An 18,988-nucleotide genomic window follows, 5' to 3' on the forward strand; every position below is an offset into this window, starting at 1 on the left:
CCGTGATGGGAGAAACGGGACAAAATGTTCACTTCATTTCCCAGGCGACGGACGCGATTATGCCTTTCTGCCTGCTAAGGGAGCGCGTTCGTTGGTGCTGGATGCCGGTTTCCATTAGTTTACCACCCCCTCTATAGCTGGCAGACTAACACCGAGTCCGATGGCTGGCTGGGATGCACGTAATTAATCCCAGACAGGTTCCTTGACTGGGCACTGGACCGGGGGGCTCTGTGACGAGCGGCGCGGGCACACACGAGTTGGCGTACATACATACTGTTCGTTTAGTGCAGTACTTGTCTGCCGACATAGTAGACGCCATGTTTGCTGTTCGTATACTCCGTACTGCTAACTGGACTGACGAAGTAGTGCAGTGGGCTATGGGGTGGGGGCCCTTTCGGAGCGGTGCAGCGGCGGAAGTCATGTCGAAATCCAGCTACACCAACATGGCATCACCATGCCCATCATCTTCCGCAAGAGGTAAGAAAGGCCCTAAGACCTCGTGGACGTGCAGAAAAGGACGGGTCGAGTCAAGTCGAATTAGGTTGGGCGGGCCATGCGGGCTTGTCTCAGGAAGCCAAATACAGGTTCGAGGAGGGCTAAGAGGAGGATTTTACCCGATATACGCAGCAGAGGGAGCGTGTTCTAGAAGAAGCTGTGACGAGGTTGTGCCTGTTTCAGGTTCCTGGCTAAAGGTAGCGTCGTCGTCGAGGTTGGAAAGTCGACGGTCCAGGTAGCCAGGGTCGTGTAGCTTCTGGAGCAACGACCAGAAGGGGACTGGCGTCTTGTTTCAGACAATGCCAGCGTCCTGCATGCGATAGTGCCTCGGACGGGAGAAGTGGAGTTTCCGGTGTGAAGCGCATGGTTGGTATTTTCATCTGTCATCTTTGTACCTGCGCCGTCTATCGTGATGGGCCGAGCGAGGGCGTAGAGTCAGTTTGTTCTTCTCCGCGTCGTCGCCCAAAGAAAAGTGACGATGGCCCTATCCCTGGCATCAACCACCTGCATGTCGGCCCTTCTACGCATGATTCAGGCACACCAATCAAGAGCTGCACTCAGGGTCTTGGCCCTGCTTTGCGCACAGAGAAAGAAGCAGGAGAAGAAGCAAGCGAGGAACGGAGAGGCCGTTGCTATGCAAATCCTTTTCCCGATAGCTCGAGTGCCCAACAGACAGGCCAGGTCGGTCTCATGATCATGATCGTGATGGATGATGTTGATGCGAGGGCTAGGAGTGGCGAGCTATGCTCGAATCCGACTACGGGCTGCCACCACGACGGGTAGACGAACTATTCTCGGGGTGAGCAGCGCTGGGATATCCCATGGCTTTGTTTCGACCAAAAAGAATTCGCCGACATCTGAACCCATCTCTAGAATGGTTTCAAGTTCTGTAATAATTCTCCTAAAAGAAAGGGTAGATCTCTTCAAGGTCGCATTGGGCATTGGGGGTAGTACCCCGACTAGAGCGCGACTGGCACCTGGTAGTACATCGCAAGCGTGGCGAGCTAGGCGTCTACCGACGATCTGGGGCCTTGAAGCAAGAACGGTGCGAGGGTGATGGCGAGAACGGACACCAGCGGCAGACCTTCATGTTTCGATTTATTCTTAGGAGCTGAGGAGAGCTATGTGTCGTTGCTACAGTACCGCGCCGAGCTGGAGCTAGTTCGTCATGTGGTTCACTGCAACGACCATCATCAACTCCACCCTCGGAGTTTTTTTTCTGTCACCTGCAGTGGTATGCTGCTAGCTACTGCTTGGTAGAGTAATGATGCAAAAATGCAAGCGAGCCTGGGCTTAAACATGCTGACAATAGTCTTACCCACTCCTCTCACCAAGGTCTGCATCTACTGCACTGCACACTGCCAGTCCACATTGTGTTTATAGTAGCAGTGTATCACCTCTAGGCATATGCATCTTGGCATGGTGATCAAGGCTGTAAGTGGTTGTTGATGTTGGAAAAAGTGGCCATTCGAAATGCGCAAAGTACCATACTGACTTGATGGGGCCCCGACGAAACTCAGTATTCCAATTATGAGCAAAGAAGAAGAGCCTCAACATTCTGAAACCGTAGCCTGTCATTGTCGTCGAACCCAAATTATCGTGGGAACGGGACGGGCCAAGGCGGCAGCCATGGCATGGCAAGCGCCGCCATGATGGCAAACCAAACTTTGCGATATCGCACGCCGATGCCGCCGCGGTTGTCAACGTTGCCCATGAGGAAACAACTCTGGGCGAATAGACTTCAAGCTATAACCGTACATACTTGGCTGCATCACAATCTGCGAGAATCAAATTGATGCAGATCTAGTTACTTCGATCTTGATTGGCGATGGCGGACCACTTTCCCATTTGCTTTCCCCTCACGGGCCACGGGCCTGCAATTGAAGATTTCACGTTACGTCCAATCGTCAGCATGGAGGATGGAGACTCTGAGGGGTGTGCCCGTGACGAGTCGGGCTGGCGCGTGCATTCTCCTTCTCCCTTGGCCAATGTCGACGATGGCCTAGCTATCCTGCTGGCGATAGAGCCGCCAGGTCATCAAGCATGCGGCCGGGTAGCGGGAAAGCAGGTCTTGGGGTAGGCGGCCAGCTGCGTACAAAAGATGCTTGGATCGAATGAATCGACATGTATGGAACTGGCCGCTTGTTGAAGATCCAAAAAGACATGGCTGGGCTATTTTTCTATTTCTGGCGAGCGTTGTCATCCACAGCAGCCCAATGCATTGATGCGATGCGGGAGTAAAAAGAAAAGGAAAAATAGAATCTGAAGCGGCCAATCACAGGGCTGAAGAGCTCTCCCTGTCCAACAGGGCGCAAGCGATACGCAGGGCCCTCCGAATCTCATTGGCTGCTTCAGAAATCGAACACCCAAAAGTCCACGAGACAGGAAAAAATTAAGCTTAGTGAGAAAGTCGGCGGGAAAAAAGAGCCGATGTGAAACAACACATTTCAGTGATATCCGACCTCGAGGGCGCTAGCAGCATGTTTAATTGGGATGACAGCTATTCGAAAGATGGATAAGGGCACAGATGCACTTGTCTTTGCATTTCGGTTGATGGTTTGATTTGATATAGCGAAATCGAACTCAGCAGTACGGGGCATCTTTGCTCAAATCTACCAAGCGTAACGCCGGACGGACTTTCGTTCCACATCGTCATCTGTCGCACGAAACAGACAGACGTCCCGTGGGTTCTAGAATAACAACATAAGCGTCGAGGGAGCCGGCCAAATGGGAGGTTAGTCCAAAAGCCATGGCCTCTGTCGTGACACCTGATGGCTGTGGTTCTCCGTAACTGCGAAATAAACCCGTGTCTAACAGGATATCCTTATTATGTACATGATGGATGATGGTGATGTGCGTGCTATGTATATATCTTACGGGATCAGCTCCCACCTCACAAGCGAATGGCATGCAGCGGATTGATGCGGGCCATGCTCGCAACAGATTGGGGGAAACAAAAACAACAACGATAGCAGAGTCCTCACTCACTGCCGATGAGGTTTCGCAGACCGACAGTTCTTGGTGAAATTGCGGAGGAGTTTTGCAGTCAGCGACGATGTTACCTTGGCGGCCTAGCTCCCTTGCAAGAGCTCGTCATCAAAAGAATACGAAGCGGCATGGTTGCAATCCGATCCCACACACTGCTCCTCTCCTCATGTGTGCCTGCAGCTGCAGCAACAAATTCTTGCTCAGAGTTCGGGGAGAAAAGGACAGCCTTGTTGCAAAACTTACGAGCATTGAACACCAGATCGAGAAGTTCATGCAAGGGTAGCGGGACGATCAGGCAAGGTCCAAGTTGAGGCTGGTTTGTGCACTTTTCCTGCTGTCTTGACTCTCAGTTCGACTTGCCTGTTACTACTTTACCCCTTGGCCAGTTCGCGCCAACGCGCGATGTCATCGCCAGATGGTTTCAAGTTTCGGAATATGCTGGTTATGGCGATCAAACAGGTCTTTCCTCTTGCTGCCCCCTTCCGGCAGACGGCGCCCACCTGCCGCCGCTTCTGGTCATGTCAAGCTCCGGCGCCCTCGGTCCCATTTTCTGACCTTGGTAGGTAGGTATTTGCCTTCCTTTCGCAAGCATCGGCCATCACCACATCATCTGTGGATTAATATAGAAGTTTGCTATGTAGCTTTGACCTGTCAGAAACCCATCGCCTGATTCTGGAGCTCGGATTAGATTCCCCGTAGAATCAGGTATCATGTTCGCCATCAGCCGGGGGGAAAATAGAACTTCTATTTGATATTGTAATTCTCGTGCGGGCCACCATCAGTACCCCGCACACGTCAATTCTCGGGCGTGCAATTCCTTGATAGGAAGGTCGGTAAACTTGATCCTATCTAGGTACCTCTTATCGAGTTCAAGTTATGAGGGCACATCGAACCTGAACCTGGAACATCGTACCAATAGAGTGCCTTGCTGAGAGTCGCCGCAAAGAGGGAAAAAGCAACTACGTACTTGCTAAGAGAAACACTCGAAAGTAGTGGCTGCCGTTGAGCGCCACTGTTAGCAGCCCCGAATTTGAATCATCGTTACAACGAACGGGCTTGCATGAGAAAAGAAAGCTCCTTCGGCCGCTGGTCAACTGGAATTGCGTGACCACTGGATACCAACCAAGCCTGGCACCTGGCTGGCCGTTGGTTTGTTCTTCTTCCTCGCATTGACTGCATCCAGTAGCGCATTTATCATAATGACTCGTCTTTGTCATATCGACAGAACGACTATGTGGTACGTCATTGTAGTTAATCTGAGGGAAGCCACTTTATGAATGATCGCATCCGTCCACCATTGCAAACCGAACCTTGTGGACAGACAGTGCCTCGCCTGCTGGCCGCAAGCTCGCCCACCGTCATCAGCCACGAGGCTTGCCCATACAATGCAAGAGCTGATCAGCGTACGGAGTACGGCCCATGACTTGACTCGGACGCAGCTTGGCGGAGTGGGCGGTCCATCATCGTGGGAATATGTAGGGAATATGCGCGTCCTCCCGTATGGTACTAGTCGCATTCAAGGAAACGGATGGGATGGCTGGGTTGGAGGGGAGGGCAAAAGAGGAGACGCGGACGCGGAACATGAAAATACCTGGCAAGAGCTTAGCGCCGATATCTGGGAAACTAGCTGGTTTCTGAGGCATTGCGCCAGGCTTGTTTCACATTGACAGGGTCTCATGAGAAGCCACAGGGATGCCGCTTGCCAATGACTTTTTAGGGTCCGAGCCAGAGCATGGGACCCCCCTGCTCCCATGCTGCCATGTCGCTAGAAAACAAGGATCGTAGGTCGGGTAGACCTCATCTGGAAAACAAAGCATCCAGGAACCATTGGTCTTTTCGTCGTCCTGCTCTCCATCTGCGCATTTGCGTGTGTACTTACTGAGACCTATGTACGGTCGTAAATTTGTCGCTTCAAACTTAAAGCGGCGATGAAAAGCACCGGCGTAGTCCACTCACGATGTAAGCCCGGCTGGAGGAGTATGCAGAAACCTCGATGTATACCTAATCGATAATATACTCACCAAACTGCTGCCAACTCTTCAAGAGTTAATGACAACTGGGTACCGGCTCTCTGATTCATGAGCAAAGATCATGCGTTAGAGACGTAGTAACCTTTGCCGACATACGGGATGCCTGCTGCTACACGGAAGGATTTGATACTTTGACTCGGGAAGAATACTGGCCAGGCTCGGGGCAGGCCCGTTCGCCTCATAATAGAGGGCCGACTCCAAAACACACGAAAAGTGCCAATTCCAATACGCTGCCGGCATGATGCTTTCAGCAAGTCGTCGATCGCTCGACAGAACCACCCGCCTTCTCTTTGTATTATGTAGCACGCAGCCCGAGATTTGGAGCTTCAGCGCCATGTTCCTGCAGACGGAGATTAATGTGGTCCATCGGTTAACCCCCTACCGAACGGGCAACAAGACTCCTCCAGCCAATCTTGAATAACCCATATGTTTCCCCTGTAGCTCTGGGTGCCGTTTATAAGTACTTCCGGAAAGATAGACCGACCGACCACTGACTATATGACCGACTTATGCCTCATGTCTTCTCCAGGCGGTCAATTGGGACGCATACATTCGCAGTCTGATCGTAGTCGTGATTGGCAAGTATGTAAACATGTAAGTCGTACGTGTGGTTCCGGGGACGGACATTACCGCCGGTAGCGCGATGATTTTGCCGACTTATTGGGTTATCCAAGATTACCTAGTACTAGTTCTATCAACGAAAGACCTTCGCACTTCGATAGACCACCGCACACAAAGCGACGTCTGTTTAGCTAGTGCACACTAGGTTATACCGACGCTATTCTTGATGTTGCTGATGAGATGCTCACCGCAAATATCGGAGACAAAACGAGGCCGCACAATACGGACTGATAACGTTGAACGGACGCGGCTCACGGGATGCAGGTCGTACCTACATTAGGGCACAACAGGGAGTGGGACTGGGAGAGCAGCAGGAAAAAGTGACCAGCGTCGTTGCCAGACCCATTTCATTGTACCGCGCTCCTGCCGAAAATCTACTTGCCGCCTTTACAGACATGCCCATGCCTGGGTGCGCGTAGGGGGCTGTCTATGCTCAAATGGATACCCAAGTGTTTCCCGGCGACAGTCCCGGGACCCCTTGGTAACGACACCGGGGAGGTGGTCACTGGTTGGGCCCCCAAAGAACAAACTCTAAAACCAAATGGAATAGCGAGAAAGCGATACGCCACGCGCCTATACTGTGCATGGCGAATCTACTGTAGATATCCCATGAAGAGCCAAGCCTATGCATTTCCAATCACGGCCCAGTGGTCTAGGGAGGCAGCAGACCCCCCTCAAGCGCGCATGATGAAGGCGAAAGGGTGAATCTTATCCCCTTGGTGAAGCCGTCTGTGCCTTGTGTGCTGGCAAGCTGGGTAACAGTTCGCGCGGGACTATCAATTTTACTCGACGTTACAAGCACACTTATCAGGTATGAATATGCAAGACACGGACACAGAGGGTGTGTTCAGTGCTCATCAGTAGTATACTTGCAAGAAGAAGGCTTGCTAATAACTGACAGGCATGGCTAGCCGGGGACTCTAGAGACCTTCTCAGGAGGACCGTGAGGAGGAGAGTCCACAGGCGGCCTTTTCGTTGACATACCTGCCTATACTGCAACGAGTATTGAGTCCTGAGCATTACTCCACGGACGTAGTATGAAAAGTCATAATCCCTGCCATCTGGTCCTTTGTTGTTGTGTTTTCCCGTCCCTCTCCCTCTCACTCACTAACTCACTCACTCGCAATTTCTATTGGGAGCGGAGTACAGTCGTGTACTACGCATGCTGTACCACAGAACGCGAACCACGAACGCGATGGCAAGAGGAGGGGGCTTGGGGGAGGAGAGAATGAAAGAAAGCATCTTAGAGTAAGCCAGCCAGCCAGCCAGCCAACCAGATGCGCCCGTACAGGTTGCCTGCAGGGTTGAACAAGAGTCTCTAAATTTAAACCAACCTGACAATAACCTGGAAGAGAGCTCTCTCACCCCGTCAAGTAAGACTGTTAGCGGGCACTTGCACCGCAAAAGCAATTAAGGCAAGAAAGCAACAGGTGGAAGCGAGAGACAATGTAGGCGCAAGATGCACGTTGATTAGCCGACTCCCGCATGATTAGTGCCGTCTTATTCTGAGATCCCCCCTCGTACTAATAGGACTAAAGATGTGAGTTGGCAACGCTGGCAGAGCTGGCAGGCAGGCTGGCCGCCGTTAGACAATGAAGCTCTCGAGATCAGGGCAGTAGACCCACGGATTTCAACATGTCGTTTTTGGGAGGCATCCAAACCATGCGCGCCGTGGAGAAGATGTGAGCATTGTCCTCCTATGCGTACCCGTACCTTATTTCTTTCTTCTGCCCATCTTTTTACCTGCATGTCGTGCTCGTGTGTGGCCGGCATACATACACCATAACACACGTACAGGACGGGTGTGCAATACCTATCGGACTGAAGGATGGGACCGAAGTCATCAAAGCTGTATGTACCAGTAGCTATAGCGGAATCCAAATAGTAGCAGCGCCATCTCTTTGCAACTTCCGCTCTTGGCTCTGTCTCTCATGCTCATGCTGTGTGTACGCCCTCGGTCTCATTATCTCATATCAACAGCCCCCCCTGCTACAGTTACCTCCCATGCCACCTTTGTTCTCTTGCTTGCAACCTTGGCCAGGTACAGAGCTTGCCTGGGTCGGCAGAATGGGGAGAGACAGACAGAGACAGAGAGGTACTCTGGTACTACAGGAAACACTCTGACCCAAGTCTCCTCTCTCTCTCTCTCTTCCTCCCCTCCCCCATCGTGGCCAGTGGGAAGCAGCAGCACGATGGAGAAGGCGAGGGTTGCCCAGTCGCAGGGGCACCCAGGGACAGTGTTCCCTGAAAGTCCATCAACGATGCGATGCGATGCAGGCCGGGCCCCGCCAAACAGGCCAGGCGAGAAGGCAGAAGACGTGAAGAAATGCTAGTCGGCGCTTCGCTCTTTTGGGCAACCATCCCTGGCCCTCTTGTTCTAGTGTACCTTTTTTTTACCCTCTCTACCCTCTTTCCACACCTCACCACCCCCCTGCTACCGTTACTTCAACCGCCAGCTGCCCCGTGCCACCCATTCAATCATTTCTCTCGTTCGACAACAATTACTGGACCCCCCAGCACCCCCCAACCCTTACACTAATCGGGATGCAGAGAGCGAGTCTACTACGCGTGGCCTGCCTCTAAAGTGGTACTTCGGCTCCAGGGCTGTACCTTTTCGCCCTGCGTCCCGGCGCCTCTGTACTTACTCGCTGCAGTACCGGGTCCCCTTCAGCTCATCCCATCCACCCATCAACTCACCTGCACTCATCCAGTGCCTTAATCGCAGGTACTGACTGACTGACTGGCAGACTGTCTGGCTGGCTGTCGTCTCTCTCGCTCTTCCTCCGACCACCCTGGTTCAAGTTCCCACCCCAAATCTCTCTTCCACTCGGCCAGTTCAGAGTACCAGTCCGTGTGGGAAATCATTAAACACCCCAGGTCGTCCTACTCTCCGTCTTGACCCTTCTTCTAGTTCTGCTTCTTCTTGAACCTTCGCAAGAACTTCTCTTCGAGACATCGCTCTCTTTTTTCTTTTCACCCCTCTCTCCCCCTCCTCGTCTCCTGTGTTGTAGGCCTCTAATTGCATCCTTCCAAGAGCCACGCACTCTGCACCACTCAGCCCATCTTGAGACGTTTCCATTCTCAACAGCACAACGACTCACCTTCCCCTCCGATTTTACTCGGCACTCATCAGACGCAGATCGTTGCAAGCTGGGCATAGTCGACGCTTCTGTCCATACTGTTTGATCCACGGGGAGCATCTTTTTTGTTGTTGATTCTGTCTACTTGTACGGCTGTTGTCCGTCATTGTCGCTATAGACGAGTCCTTTGGGAGAGCTCAGCTTCTGGCACCACCTACGTCCTGCCACCCCTCCGTCATAATAGCTCGACGCATAGTCGCATCGAGACGACGAAGACTTCCCGTCTCTTTTCCCACCCACGACGACTCTTGGACCTTGAAGGTTTCCACTGACCGCGCCTTACCATTCGCTTGAGGCAAATCGGTGCATCAGTATTCTCGTGCAAAAATATATCCCGGCGGGCTGGACTCGACTGAAGTTAACACCACTCACAAAATATTAGCACCAATCTATCAACACCACCGAAACTCTACCAGCGCCCGCTCCCACCACACAAAGGCAGCGCCTCGGAGCTTCCCACTGACAGCAACGTTCAGTGGCATCTGTTACGCGTTATTGGCGCTGTTTCCGTGACTCCTTTTTTGTCCATCTAATAATTACTTGACGCTTGTATCGATTTCAATCGCTTGCCTCGGCAACCCGAAAGACGCTGTATAAGACGATTGGGCTCCTTTTCCCCATTACCCTGCTGTTGTGCTAGTACGGGCTATGTACACACAACAGGCAGCTATGGCCGCCGCACCGCAAAAACCAGAGACGTTCATGCTGAGCACCGAGGCCCAGCAAGCGTTACCACACGATGCTCAGGTAGCCCTGCAGCAGGTTGACAACCGTGAGTGTGCCTTCGGAATGGCTCGAGTCCCATAACCCTGCAGCTCCATGCTTACGCATATTGAACAGTGAAATACTTCCTCATCTCAGCCCCTGTCGATTGGCAACCCGACCAATACATTCGGCGCTTCCTTCTCCCCACCGGCGAGTATGTGTCCTGCGTGCTGTGGAACAACCTGTTCCACATCTCCGGAACCGACATCGTTCGCTGCCTCTCTTTCCGATTCCAGGCCTTTGGTCGCCCGGTCAAGAACTCCAAGAAGTTCGAGGAGGGTATTTTCTCAGATCTCCGGAATCTGAAGTCGGGAACCGACGCATCGCTCGAAGAGCCCAAGAGCCCGTTCTTGGACTTCCTGTACAAGAACAACTGCATTCGCACACAGAAGAAGCAAAAGGTGTTCTACTGGTATAGCGTACCACACGACCGCCTTTTCCTCGATGCACTGGAACGTGACCTGAAGCGCGAGAAGATGGGACAGGAGGCCACCACCATGGCCGTCAGCGAACCCGCCTTGTCTTTCCAGTACGATTCTTCGCAGTCCTTGTACGAGCAGCTCACAAAGGCCCAGCAAGCCAACTCTTCTTCCTTCAATGCCCAGCAGGTCTCTTTTCCTCAGTCGCAGGCCCCGTCCCCAGTGATGCGGGCCATGGACTCGATGCCTCCGCCGCAAATGATGCCTCAGACGATGGCCCCTTTATCCGACGGGATGGAGGCCATGGTCCAGTACCAAACCATGGCCATGGCTCCCCAGATGCCTCCTCAGGTTCAACAGGTGGTTAAGCGCGAGCCCGACTACGCGCGCATGCAGTACAACCAGAATGGTGTGCCCATCCAGGGACACCAGCGCCACGCCTCCATGCCGGCTTATGGCCTCGAGTACTCGCCAGCGCCGTCTTTCGTCTCATCTCACTACGAGGACTACAGCAACCGTGGCATTTCGTTCGAGCCCATCACGCCGCCTCAGCAAGCTCTGGGCATGGGCGCTGAGCCCGCCTACATTGCCAACGAAGAGACTGGCCTCTACACTGCCATTCCCGACCATATGGCCGGCGTCAATGGCCTCAACGGTATGATGCAGCTACCACCTTCCAACTTGGCTGGTCCCCAATTCTCGCGAGCCTATGGCGCCAACAACGTCTACTCTGTCATTGAAGGTTCTCCCACCTACAAGCAGAGGAGGCGGCGATCGTCGATCCCCCCTTCGATGTCAGCCATTGCTGCTGCCACCGCCCAGGCGCAAGCCGCTGCTCACCGTCCCTCGGACCTGAGGCGGTCCGTCTCTACCTCGGTAGGACCCGTCGCGGAGGGCGACGAGAATGAGAACTCGCCTCCTGGCCTTTCCTACAGCAACTCGGGGGTCTCTGTTCATAGCCAGCACCACCACAAGGACATGGTTGACATGTCTCGGCACGGAACTCCCCTGTCTACGGTGGAGGGCAGCCCTGCCATGAACCCCATGTCTCTGCAACACCAGGAATACGTTCACATGGGTCACGACGACATGCACAGTGAGCGGGCAATGCATGCGAGCCACGGGGGTCACGGAGGTGCGGTTCGCCGCGCTCGGTCGGCTACCGTGATGGAGCTCGGCCCGTACCCCCAGAAGTCGCATTCCTGTCCGATCCCAACGTGCGGCCGCCTCTTCAAGCGCTTAGAGCACCTGAAGCGGTAAGAACAACTTTTTCTTTTTACTATGTCATGTGTGATGCGCCGCGCATGTATCTGACCAATATATCTAGACACGTGAGAACACATACCCAAGAAAGACCCTACATCTGCCCTTATTGTAGCAAGGCCTTCTCCCGATCAGACAACCTAGCACAGTATGCTCCATACTTTTCCTTGTTGTGTTTTTCTATTTGTACGCTTGCTTCCTGTGATGAGTTACAATGTATTGTGCGAAAACGACGAGCGAGACAGATACCAGAGCGTCCATCCAAAACACAACACTTGAGACACAACAACAGCATCAATCACAGGAAGCGGCAACTTATTTCATTTGATACATGGACTAACACATGGGCTTTAACAGACACAAGCGAACTCATGACCGCGGCGAAGGCGGTGAGGGCAACTTCAACCTCTCTGGCGAAGACGAGGAGGAATACTCCGGCGAGGACCAGCTTGGATCCCTCGAGGAGGCCTCGCCCAACTCGGACGCTGGCTACATCCCTGCGTCGCTCAACTCGGTGACACACGATGCGGTCACTAGCATGCCGACGAGCACAAACATGTCTCACGCGCCATCATTCAACAGCCTCCAGACCCTCAGCATGCCCATGACCATGAGCACGCCGACGGGCGCCATGATGTAAAAACCCTTGGCCATTTTTCTATTATCAGCGGTATTATGAGGTATACGCCACTTCGTTTGAAGGTTATGATAGGGTCTTCATGAGCGAGGTTGGCATTAGGGTTCTTAGCGGGTTGGTTTGATCTCGGCATCTTGAGCTAGACTCCTGGAGTTTCTCTGTTTTTCACCTGGGCGAGGGTGTGGCCGGGGCCTAACCGGCCCGGCTTCTTCGGCTTCTTTTTTTTTCATCTTCCAAACTTCTTTTCCTTTTCACATTTGGAAGTTCGCGTTTTACTTTTTTAGTTACGTTGTGGGACGATCATACTTCTTCATTTCATATACGAGGATACCAAAATTCGAATTTTGATAGACCGGTGGCTGCCGAACAGGCGCGCACAGAGAGCGGGTGGGCTACGGAATCACAGATACGGCGGACGAATCAGCTGTGTGTTGGGTGGAAACTCGTGCCCTGTATATATATATAACCTACCTTTGTTGCTTTCCCCCAACAACCAACCAACCCTACGGTTATTTTTTTACTTCCTCTTTTCTTGTTTCCTGTTGATTGCGTGCAGGAATGCGCCCTCGAACAAACAAACAAACACAAAGCCTACGCACACAAACAACCATTTTCGTGGGCTATATACACTTTAGCTTGGCCTTCCACTCCGATATACGTTAGAGTGACAGGGCAAGCCGGAGTTACCAAAGTTAAACAAACCATAAAAAAAGAAGAGATCAATGAGCAATACCCCTTGAGACTCCGTTGTTGTGACCCCAAAGAAATAGATACATACGAGAGCAAGAAGTGTACACTCTAGACAGACTATCCATTTGTTTAGACATCCTGTTTATGAAAGTTCTATGTAAACGTGGCGCCGTCAATTGGCCTATCGAATCATACATAGTACCTGGGAAGCCTATTCTCATCCGAAGGGGAGAAACTGATGTGATCTCCGTCGCCTATTGGGGGTATATACAACTCTGATAGCACGCTCGTGCAAGTGTCCGCCGAGGAAAGACGGGTTGACAGCGGCGCCACCCTGTCGTCCTCATTCCTTTGCCGTCCATCTACGACTTGACATCCGCTAAGGTGATAAAGTTCGGCTTGACAGCTTTGTCCAATTTCACGGGCACGCCCGCCCGCTCGCGCCCATTTTCCCACGCCTTTAGAGGGCGCCATACTAGCCGTCATGTGTCGTCGCTCAGACCCCCGTGAATTCGAAATACTGTGCGGCGGTATTGGTATTTGCAATGTTTTGACACTGGCGAAATTTTGGTGTCGTCGTTTCGAACTTGGGCCCCCGTTTCACTTCAATGTCTCTCATCTCCTCCGCTTCTTGCCACCCCCTTTCCCGCCCCTACTACCGCCGCCTGACCCTTCAATATCCCTAATGTCCTTCTTGCTCAGCTGCAGCAGGCCGTTGCGCAACTTGCCGACGGCGGGCGCATCGACGGCCGCCTCGCGCTTCCGGCCACTGGACGAGGACGACGCCTTGGCCTTGGACTTCTTGCCCTTGAGGCCCGTCCAGCCCTCGTGCACGCCCGTGGTGGGGCGCTCGAGCACGATGCCGTTCTCGCGCGCCTCGCGGCGGCGCTTGTCCTCGCGCTTCTCGGCCGCCGCGATGATGCCCTTTCGGTGCGCCATGGGCATCTTGGCCTGCTTGTAGATGGAGTCCTTGGACCCCAGGGCCGCGAGGCGGAGGTCCGTCGCCTTGTGCCGGTTGCGGCCCTCGTGCTCCGTCCCGTTGCTGCCCGCCCCGGCCGCGCCGAACGTCGAGCTGAACAGGTGCGACTCGGTCAGGAGCCGCTGCAGCGCCAGGTCGTCGCGGAGGAGCGTCGCCGTGTCCTCATCCTTGGCGGCTTTGCTGCTCTGCTTGGCGGGCTGCTGGGAGGTCGGGTCGGAGAGGGCGTTGGGGACGCGGGAGGAGAGGTAGGCGCGCGAGGCTTTGCGGAGGGTGGGATCTAGGGATGTGGGGATGCTGATATCGGAGTGCTCTACCACCTCGATGTGTGGTTGTGTTATTGTTGTCGCTGCTGTGTCTTCTTCTCCTGATAGCCCGCCCCATTCGTCGTCCTCGTCGTCGTCTTCGCTGTCCGATCCAGAATTTCCTTCTCCATCCTCGCCGTCTCCAGATTCGTCGTCGGACCTCTCATCGTCCACCTCGCCGTTTTCGGTACTACCCCCTTCCTTCGAATCCGTAGTCGGGGTGATGGGCTCGTATTGCGATTCGAAGAATTTGCGAAGCTTCTCTTGCGCAGCTGCTACTTCGGCCGGGTCTTTCTCTGCGCGGCGCGATTTGCGCTTTCCCAGTACAGACGTCATTTTGTAATGCCTGGGCCGTTGATATGTAAACAGACTCCAGAAGAAAAGGGGAATTGACCTAAAAACGGTCTTTGTCGTGAAGGTCGGATAATCTGGCCGAAGTCAACTTTTTCTCGAATAAACAATTTTTGTAAAGTTATTTGCAGCCTTGCCAACCGCCACAGTAGATACAGCGGCTCCAGCCAATCAGAGCTCTCAAACAAGCCACCGATCCCCTGAGAAGCCACGTTCTACAGGGGGGTCTCAGCTGTCGCGACCATCACCCCGCCTCAGCCTCGGGGGAAGCTCCAGCTTGAAGTGATTGAATTGAGCTTCAACATAAGTCAATTCTAACCCCACCATAACTATAACTATATACATTCCGCCTTCACGAACACATACTGCATTCCCCGAAAACATGACCAAATTCAGACCCTGCATAGACCTGCATGCGGGCCAGGTGAAGCAGATCGTCGGCGGGACCCTGGACAGCTCGACGGACGCGCTGCAGACCAACCATGTGTCGCTGCACCCCGCCGGCCACTTTGCCGCCCTGTACCGAGACCACGGCCTGAGAGGTGGGCACGTCATCATGCTGGGCCCCAAGAACGACGAAGCCGCAACCGAGGCGCTCGCCGCCTGGCCCGGCGGGTTGCAGGTCGGGGGCGGCATCAACGACTCGAATGCGCGGGAATGGGTGGAGAAGGGGGCTGAGAGGGTGAGTCTGTCTCTATTCTTCGACCGATATCGACGGAGCTGACCGGCAGGGGGTGCTTAGTAGGTCATTGTCACATCGTTCCTCTTCCCTGAGGGCAAATTTAGCCAGGACCGCCTAGACGCCGTTCTCCGATCCCTGGACGGCGATAAGCAGAAGTTAGTCATCGACCTCAGCTGTCGCCGGCGCGGCGAGGACCGCTGGTTCGTTGCTATGAACAAGTGGCAGACAATCACGGATATGGAGGTGAATCAAGGTGAGTGACCTCCCTATGTAATTTCAAATTGTCCCCATCCCCCCTTTATTCACCCCCTGCCCCTCCCACTACTTAACCCCCTTTCCTCCGTATGCATGACACCCTGTATACATGTTTCCTACGAGCTCACCCTATCCTCTTCTTTGCGCCCCAGCGTGCATTTCACAACCCGTAGACGTACATAAACCGGCAACCTCGCCCCCCCGTCTACAACAGGCCCCTCCTGCCCCCTCAGCCCCTGACTGATGAGGGGATGTGAAACCGTCTTAGAAACCATCAAACAGCTCGAGCCCTACTGCTCCGAGTTCTTGATCCACGCCGCCGACAACGAGGGTCTGCAGAAGGGCATCGACGAGTCCCTGGTCCGCCGGCTGGCCGAATGGTGCAATATCCCCGTCACCTACGCCGGCGGCGGCCGGCACCTCGAGGATCTCGACCTCGTCCGGGAACTGAGCGGCGGCAAGGTCGACCTGACTATCGGGAGCGCCCTGGACTGTTTCGGCGGGAGCGGCGTCAAATTTGATGATTGCGTGGCTTGGAACAAGAAGTCCCAGTCATAAAGCATCCCCACCACTCCCTTCGGTACGAAGAACAAAAGACCTTTGCGTTGCTACCGGTCGAAAGCCCATATGCACATATGCATATCTATACATATTTATGTGTTACCATCGCTAGACGCTTGCCGGCTCGGTACATATACGGACTTCAACGAACACCTGTGCCAGTTCTGGACGCGGCCCCCAACTGGCAAGCAACTCGACATAGTGAGATGAAGAAGACATCTATCCATGTATCTATGAGCCGGAGTTGAGACGAAGCCCTGACTTGGGTGACCACGCCGAATGCCGACGGACAAGTCGGCTGCGACGCCGAGATACGCGCAGAGAAGTGCACTTGGCATCGTTCACCCATGCCATGCTCTTGACAGCTTAGCTATTTCAACGAAGTGGATCACTCTGGCGACACGTGAAGCAATAAAATAGGTAAAAAGAAATGGTAAATCACCAAAGACATAGTTAACCAAGAAAGTCTGATCATGAGACATATCTCTTATCCAGCTCCATTGTCCCGTGGGTATACTTTTGACTGGGATAAGTATGTTGTTCGGATTCCAAATCATGAACCCCCTTAATACCTTTCAGCATAGTCAAGTCAACAATGCTTGCTCTGGGAGAGAATACATTCGTGAAGAATGCCATTCGCAAGGCAGGCAGGCTATTCATTATGCCAATACTAACCTATTTATTTTCATGGAATCATTGGATCTTGGCACCACAAACAAAACCCAAATCGAAGTAAACCGCCATCCGGAACGCCAGTGCCCTTCCTAGAATACAGTCAATTTTTCCGCTTGCTTCGCTTTTTATTTCTTCGCCTTCTTCTTCTTGGGCTGCTCTGCTTCCTCTTCTTCTCCGGCATCCTCCATTTCCTCATCTTCATCCTCGGCGTCCTTGTCATCGACGTCGCTCTCGTCGTCGCCGGAGCCGTCGGACTCGTGGTTGGAATCGAACTCTTCGGCAACGTCGCTTTCCGAGTCGGCGTTGAAGTCCTCGTCCACGCTCTCGTCGTCCTCGTCGGCGGAGCCGCGGTCCGCACGGTTGCCCACGACCTCCTCCTCCGAGTCGTCCATCATGGCCTCCTCGCGGAGGGCCGTGGCCAACAGTTTCGCATCCTCGTCGATCTCGTTCTTAACGCGCAGGCCCTTGAGCTTGAAGAAGTCCTCGAGTGCCTTCAGATCCTCACGATTAATGTTGTTGAACTGAGTGGTGCCAGCGCCGTTCTTCAGGTGGACGGTGATGTCGAACGTGGACAGGGTCGAGACGGCGCCCCCGACTCGCGAGAAGGTGATGCTGGCCGTGTTCTCGTACGAGATGTAGGTGGCCGGCTTGGGCACGAACATGAAGGCCTTCTCGAGACAGTAGAGGAAACCCTCGCTGGCCTTGATGAAACACTTGATACCAACCTGCTGTCGGTGTGTTTGGAAGTCCTTGGCCGGAGACAATATCTTCTTGGCCGCTAGACCCTTAAAGCAGTAGGTGATGACCTGATGTAAGGGTTGTTCGTAATGAGACTGAAGCTTGTCCTTGTACAGCTCGTTGAGCTTATCGTCGGTCAGGTTGAGGTCGATGGTAACTTCCTCGTCCTTCTTGCACTGCATGACCAGGAACGGGTACCGCGTTTGACCCTGGCGCAGGGGAGGATCCAGGCCGATACAAAGCATGCAGTGGAGCTCATCGGGCTTAGGAAGTACCATAAACTTCTTGATGTGGTCATACTGGATCTTGTAGTCGTACGTCTTACCGCGTAAGCGGAACGAAGACTCGTACATGTCGATGTCGAACCGACCTCTGGGGGTAAGGTGGAGTACTTCGAGGAAGGTGGCGATGGCGTCTCCAGCCGTCTCACCGATCTCAGCCTTGTCGATGAGGGTCTCGTAGAAGAGGGTGGCGGCGTTTTTCTCTTGCTGGTCGGCATCACTGCCGGCGTCTTCTCCCTCGGTCTCCTTGCGGGTCGCGGTTCCGGGAATGTAGAATCGCATCTCAACCAACTGATCCTTGCCGGCGCCCGACTTCTTGCCACGGCCCCTGGCACCGCCCAGTTCCCCATTCGTGCCCGTGTCAGCCTGTTCTGAAGCAGCAAATTCAATTGCGACCTCGTTGCGGCCAGCCAGGTTGGTGTTGGAGATTTCGGAGTAGGGGATTTCGAAGTCGGGACGGTTCTGCACGTTGAAGACCAGCTCGGCCTTGGTGAACTCAGTCTTGCCCCAGTTGTAGCCTCTCAGAGCATGTTCCTTGGTCTCAAGGTTTATGCTGTACCAGTTCTTGAAGACCTTGACCAGGCGGGAATTGTCGTCTTCTTGGAAGCCGTCGAGGTGGATGACTTCGGAGGATCGCTTCAAAATCTTGACTTCGTAGCCCTTGGCGGCGCGACTCCATTGTGCGCTCGCGATGTCGCCTCGGTCGAGGGTGAAGGTGCTGCCGCCAGCTGAGGGTTTCCAACCCAGCCCGCTTTCAGCAAACCTGCACTTGCCGTGCTCCTTGGACATGTCCAAGTAGATGTTGTCGAAACTCTCGATGGCGGACATGATGGGCAGTTTTCCGTGTGGAGCCGATGAAAGAAGAGGCAGTAAATAGACGTAATTCTATTGCCGGTGGAACGAAAGAGAGGTTTTGTAGTTGGGCTCGCCAGGCAGCAGTTGTTGGTTGGAAGAGAACTTGACTTCGCGCGGCGGCCCTTTGAAAATCAAGCACGGGAGTAAGTAAGTAGTGAGAGGGAGAGAGAGCTTTGATGGGTGGACGCGACAAGCACGGCGCCTTCCCCAGCTGCCAGCTAGCTAGCCAGACAAGAGCAAGAGCGGCTTTTCGCGTTAATT

At 53.7% G+C, this 18,988-nt stretch overlaps 5 protein-coding genes across 5 annotated transcripts; 3 read left to right on the forward strand and 2 right to left on the reverse strand.

The window, feature by feature from the left end:
- Positions 1-454: 454 nt before the first annotated feature.
- On the forward strand, positions 455-1,278 carry PG998_005931 (uncharacterized protein; the record flags this gene model as incomplete). Its single annotated transcript, XM_066872749.1, has 2 exons — positions 455-477; positions 819-1,278. The coding sequence occupies 2 exons, from the start codon at positions 455-457 to the stop codon at positions 1,276-1,278; spliced, it is 483 nt and encodes a 160-aa protein (XP_066732846.1).
- Positions 1,279-9,922: 8,644 nt separating this feature from the next.
- Positions 9,923-12,361, forward strand: PG998_005932 (transcription factor steA; the record flags this gene model as incomplete). Its single annotated transcript, XM_066872750.1, has 4 exons — positions 9,923-10,046; positions 10,115-11,714; positions 11,786-11,869; positions 12,079-12,361. 4 exons carry the CDS (start codon positions 9,923-9,925, stop codon positions 12,359-12,361), a joined length of 2,091 nt encoding a protein of 696 aa, XP_066732847.1.
- Positions 12,362-13,663: 1,302 nt separating this feature from the next.
- Positions 13,664-14,665, reverse strand: PG998_005933 (uncharacterized protein; the record flags this gene model as incomplete). The annotated part of the gene is made up of 1 exon (XM_066872751.1): positions 13,664-14,665. One exon carries the CDS (start codon positions 14,663-14,665, stop codon positions 13,664-13,666), a length of 1,002 nt encoding a protein of 333 aa, XP_066732848.1.
- Positions 14,666-15,062: 397 nt separating this feature from the next.
- Positions 15,063-16,175, forward strand: PG998_005934 (Phosphoribosylformimino-5-aminoimidazole carboxamide ribotide isomerase; the record flags this gene model as incomplete). The annotated part of the gene is made up of 3 exons (XM_066872752.1): positions 15,063-15,362; positions 15,426-15,615; positions 15,886-16,175. 3 exons carry the CDS (start codon positions 15,063-15,065, stop codon positions 16,173-16,175), a joined length of 780 nt encoding a protein of 259 aa, XP_066732849.1.
- Positions 16,176-16,978: 803 nt separating this feature from the next.
- Positions 16,979-18,700, reverse strand: PG998_005935 (FACT complex subunit pob-3; the record flags this gene model as incomplete). Its single annotated transcript, XM_066872753.1, has 1 exon — positions 16,979-18,700. The coding sequence occupies one exon, from the start codon at positions 18,698-18,700 to the stop codon at positions 16,979-16,981; it is 1,722 nt and encodes a 573-aa protein (XP_066732850.1).
- Positions 18,701-18,988: the final 288 nt, after the last annotated feature.

This window comes from Apiospora kogelbergensis (assembly GCF_038363985.1).
Source record: "Apiospora kogelbergensis strain CBS 113332 chromosome Unknown utg000003l_segment0_segment0, whole genome shotgun sequence".
Lineage (NCBI taxonomy): Eukaryota > Fungi > Ascomycota > Sordariomycetes > Amphisphaeriales > Apiosporaceae > Apiospora > Apiospora kogelbergensis.